This window comes from Tarenaya hassleriana, unplaced genomic scaffold (genome assembly GCF_000463585.1).
Source record: "Tarenaya hassleriana unplaced genomic scaffold, ASM46358v1 Cleome74, whole genome shotgun sequence".
In the NCBI taxonomy this organism is placed as follows: Eukaryota; Viridiplantae; Streptophyta; class Magnoliopsida; order Brassicales; family Cleomaceae; genus Tarenaya; species Tarenaya hassleriana.
In genome coordinates this window covers 251,915-257,007 of record NW_010969940.1, presented here as the reverse complement: position 1 = coordinate 257,007, position 5,093 = coordinate 251,915, and the positions used below count along the sequence as shown (strand labels likewise).

General features: G+C 39.4%; 1 protein-coding gene across 1 annotated transcript; it reads left to right on the top strand.

Annotated features, from left to right (window-relative positions):
- Window positions 1-505: 505 nt before the first annotated feature.
- Window positions 506-3,074, top strand: LOC104801734. Its single transcript, XM_010525069.1, has 7 exons — window positions 506-650; window positions 1,245-1,331; window positions 1,451-1,696; window positions 1,829-1,987; window positions 2,092-2,145; window positions 2,266-2,412; window positions 2,495-3,074. The coding sequence occupies exons 1-7, from the start codon at window positions 513-515 to the stop codon at window positions 2,870-2,872; spliced, it is 1,209 nt and encodes a 402-aa protein (XP_010523371.1). The 5' UTR covers window positions 506-512; the 3' UTR covers window positions 2,873-3,074.
- The last annotated feature ends 2,019 nt before the right edge of the window (window positions 3,075-5,093 follow it).

Below are 5,093 nucleotides of genomic sequence, written 5' to 3'. Positions count from 1 at the left end.
AATCGATGAATTTTCTCCAAATTTTATTATGATTTGATTTTTTATATCAATAGTTTTTTAAAATATTTCACGGACCAAACTTTTCACGAATAAACCCGTTTTGATCATATCAAATAAATTTAAATCCAATAGAATCAACTATGTAGTATAGGATTCACATATATCAAAGTATTTTATATTTTCATTAAAGCTATAGACGCTAGAGAAGTTCGAATTATTAATTTATGTGTCCATGTAATATAAATTACAAATGGGTATATACTTTGTTTTTTCAAAGGAGAAACAGGGAAGAATATGTTTCCATAGCACTCTCCAACTTAAAAAAATACAAGATATTGTTTCATTATTGTACCTATGACTACAACTCCAAGTTTCCAACATACTATTCCTAATGGGGTTTGGACGAGAGTTAGTGCTCACAATAGCAACTTCGAAAGCCTCCTATCGTCCCTATATATGCATTAGGATCCCTAGTATTTTGTTTGCAAGAAATCATGGCTTCTAATATCCTCATGATTAATGGATACCTGGCCAGTTTTCTGCTGGCTCTGCTGGTGACATCTACGATAGTCACATCTTCTGATCACTTAGACGCTGAAATACGTTGGCACCTTAAGCGACTCAATAAGCCGGCTCTTACGTCCATAAAGGTAAGTGTACACGCAAAAATTCAATAAAATTTGCACAGCAAACTTTTGATATGGCCGACCAACAGTGCATGAAAACCGTTATTTCTGGACGTGATATGAAATTGTACAACCGGTATTTAAATTCTCCTCGTACAGTACTAAGACTGGTTGACGGATTTTGTGTTACATTTAGACCGAAGAGATGGATTTCAACAATACTTTTGAAAAGCTTTTTCTTACATGTACCTTCATCCAGTTTCGTTGTCCTTAGGTATATAGATTAATGATGATCAATTACTTCCTTATGGGTGAATTAACCTTTCATCCAAAAAAAAAAAAAACTTCCTTAAGGGTGCAGAGAAATTTCTCATTACATATGTTTATAACTTGAAATGACATCCTTCATATATTTCCCATGAAACCATGTAGGGTTTTTTTTTTGGTTGAATGTGAATATATAATAATCAAAATTTGGGGTTTGGATTGTCAAATTTTTCACAGAACCGAAATAAAATAAAATGGAATTTGCATGGCAAGTGGCTTGTTACAAAAACAAGAATAAGGATCACTTCAAATTTGTAAGTTTAATTTTTGTTCAATATCTATGTATTACAGAGTCCAGACGGAGATATAATTGATTGCGTCCCTATTACCAAGCAACCGGCTTTAGATCACCCTTTGCTCAAAAACCACTCGATCCAGGTTGGTCGGGATTTTTTTTCTTTTACATTTTTTTTTTTACTTATTTGGGTTTTTTGTCATGGCTTTTCTTATACCATCTATCATCTACTATTCATTATGTCGGGAATTATCTTGAGCAGATGAGGCCGAGTTCCCGTCCAAAAGGTACTTCTACTGGTAACAAAGACCCCCTGAACAACAAGAAAGAGCCAAAGGCAATAACTCAACTTTGGCACTTGAATGGAAAGTGTCCAGAAAACACGGTTCCAATCCGAAGAACAAGAAAAGAAGATTTCCAACGAGCAACAGACATTGAGAATTACGGTAAAAAGAGTCAGAACAGCATCCCAAAACCGCAATCCGGTAGCTCAACCATAGGGCATGAGGTATCGAAACATATATATATGATCAGACTCATTGCAATTAATTTTCTCGTTCTCTATACGTTCTCCTGCCACTGCACTTTTTTATTTATTTCCTTCTCGGGTTACGTTTTTCCCTTCTGGTGTTTCTTTTAGCACGCCGTGATGTACTCGTACGGCGATTACTATGGAACTAAAGCATGGATAAATTTGTGGAAACCTCTTGTCGAAAAACCGAACGAGTTTAGCTTAGCCCAGCTTTGGGTCGTGGCTGGGAGTGGTTCTGATATCAATACCATTGAAGTTGGTTGGCAGGTGTTTCTTCCTGTTCCAATTTAGGTCATGTATTCTCCATTTTTTCTTTGTCCTATCTCTATTTCTACCCAAGATTTTGTTTTCCTGTTTCGTCTATTGATCAGGTGTACCCGCGATTCTACGGGGATAATAACCCTAGGCTCTTCATTTATTGGACTGTGAGTTTACACGAATCTAACTCGAATCTTTGAGTTTGTCATTTGTCGGTTATTTGTATGAACTTATATATACCAAATCCTTCATTTGTTTCTAAATAAAATCTGGGAAAATGTAAATAGAGTGATGGGTACCAAAGGACAGGCTGCTACAATCATTTATGCTCGGGCTTTGTCCAAACCAACAATGACATAGCCATCGGCGGATCTTTTAGAGTCGCGTCAAACTACAAAGACGCCCAATATGTAATCATATTGCTTGTATGGAAGGTAAATAGTTTAATGAATAACTTTCTCCTTAGACATTAGCAAGCTGAATTCGTTAGCATAAACCCAGTATTGTTCCTTATAGGACCCTACATCAGGAAACTGGTGGCTGGATATCAATGGCAAAGACATCGGGTATTGGCCGGCCTCGTTGTTCACTCATCTTTCAGACAAAGCAAGGTTAATTGAATGGGGAGGCGAAATCGTGGATGACCGATCGAGAGGACAGCATACGTATACTCAGATGGGCAGTGGACACTTCGCCGAGGAAGGGTTTGGTAAGTCAAGCTTCATCATGCACATCGAAACTGTTGATGGGTCTAACACTTATAGAGAGCCTGGGACGCTTGGAGTCATCAGTGCTTATCAAAACTGCTACAATGTCAAGTATGGTGATGGAGACTCGTCAATGGGGACTCACTTTTACTTTGGTGGTCCTGGCAGAAACCCTAATTGCCCATGAATGCATGTGCATATACGGTATCGATATTAGCATATACTTACATGTATATGTGTGTGTGCCTTTTTATGTGAGTCAATGTATGTTATATAAGAACCTTGTGAGATAAGGTGTACTTTTCTAATGCTTGTGTTCGAAAGTCTGTACTTTTATTTAAGGCATGTTAATGTATGTTTCATGAATAAAAATGCCTTTATACTTCGTACCTCTAAAAATGTTGAAATTATTTTATGAATCGCAAGATTATCATACATTAACCGGAATTATTTGAGAAATGTTTAAAAGAATACCCGTAATTAAAGTGATATTAAAAGAAAACTCTAAATTTTTTTTAACAATATTCCAGAGGAAAACTCCATATGAATTGGTAAGGAGTATAATCCATATAACGAGAGGATGGGGGTTCGACTCATTATCCATTCATGTGTCGGTCGTCAATTACAGTTGACTCACACCCTACATGTGTGTGACACACGAAATCCGTATCCCACAATACGAGTTGCATCAAATGGATGACTAAAATAAAAACACAATTTCCCAAAACTTTGTGGGATTTTAAAACTTTTTTTTTCAGAGTTAGTGAAAGAAAAACAATCATACATACATATATGATACATTATTCTAATTATAATTATACATATACAGGTGATAGCGATAACATTATTACAAACTGTAAAAGTCTACCACCGATATCACACAAAACCGTTTCTCCAAAAGCATAAATGTACCATAATAAATAATTATACATAATCAGTTAACAAGTCGCCCAGGTCTCTGTCTGTTCCACGACTACTGCTGGCAGCTGCTCCTGACCTAAAACATTGCGTAACAACGTTCTAAACTAATTTCTTAGAGAGTGACTTGGGTGCAACCCAGATATCCCATTTTTATTGAAACAAGTAACTCAACGCACAAATTTAACAGTAATAAAATCAATCAACGGGCATATCAAACAACAAACATCGATTTATCAATCGCAATCACAATCAAGTCCGTAGGACGAGTCATACGACACATCCGTCAAATCGTCTCTGCGTGCATCATGCGTAGGTCATATACTCCTCATGTGCATAGCATAACCACCTCTTTTTTCGGAATCCATCTACACCACAATCACCCAAATGCGGCATAATCATATTTTTCTCCGTCCGAACATATCACCTCACCCTAGCATATCGATGTCACCTCTCGATGCTAGACGTGCCGCCTCGCTCCGGCATTGATGTCACCTCTCAATACCGGAGTTCACCAGACGTCGGCTCCAACCGACACCATCGACTATAACAGAAGAGCCAGTGACTGCAACTCCCCTACACCGATCATCCGTCGCAGAAATACTTGTTAGGTTCGTGCCCGAACCTGGCAGAGTAAGTCTGTACCACCTCCTCGTGAGATCCCAATCTACTCGAATCTCAGGTATGTGTAATGCCTCATCCTCGGGAGGATCATTCCATCCTAGAATCCGCTCCGTCGCTAGCAAAAACATTAGCGTGGTTACCAAAAGACCGTATTCCCTCATCATGCAACAGTACCGACTCACTCGGTAGTGTTGGGGTTCCCTTCGGGTTCCTAGCATGCGATCTCATCGATCTAGGGTTTGGATTCTAGGTTTCACGCAGCGGAAGGAAAGATCTAAACCTAGCCAAACGTCACACAAAACCAATTGTGCAATAACCCGAACAATCGTGTATATCGTCGTGGGATTCGAATACTTACCTCGTTCTTTCAAGATCTGGAAGTATCAATCGATCCAGGGCCTGTTTTAATCACCGAGAGTTGAAAGCACAACTCCTCTACACGTATCCACACCGGCGGGATGAATTCCAACGCTTTGGAACGTATCTGCTAGGATTTGTGAAGAGAAAACCGATGTCCTTGACTTGGAATCGATATTCCAATCTCTATAACTCGAAATCAAGCTTCTCTAAGCTCTCATGAGTGTTTTGGACGTCTGAGGTTCTTCCTCTAGGGTTTGTGGCGGCTCTCTCATTAATTAGAATTGCCCAAAACCCTTAAAACGCGAAAACCGAAAACTGCCCGTAAGTCGGGACCGTCCGGTCTAGGTCGTGGACCGGACGGTCTGGCTTTTAACGTAGAACGGACGGTCCGTTTTTACTCGCAGAACGGACGGTCTAGATGCCGGACCGTCCGGTCCAGATCTGGAACGGACGGTCTGGCGATCGCGGAACGGACAGTCCATTTCTACTGGAACGGACGGTCCGAA

Bases quoted from the DNA above. Each gene is read 5' to 3' on its own strand.
- LOC104801734 (XM_010525069.1), top strand. From the start codon at position 513: ATGATTAATGGATACCTGGCCAGTTTTCTGCTGGCTCTGCTGGTGACA. The intron at 1,697-1,828 runs GTATCGAAACAT...TGTTTCTTTTAG, and splicing joins GCTCAACCATAGGGCATGAG to CACGCCGTGATGTACTCGTA. The intron at 1,988-2,091 runs GTGTTTCTTCCT...TCTATTGATCAG, and splicing joins CCATTGAAGTTGGTTGGCAG to GTGTACCCGCGATTCTACGG.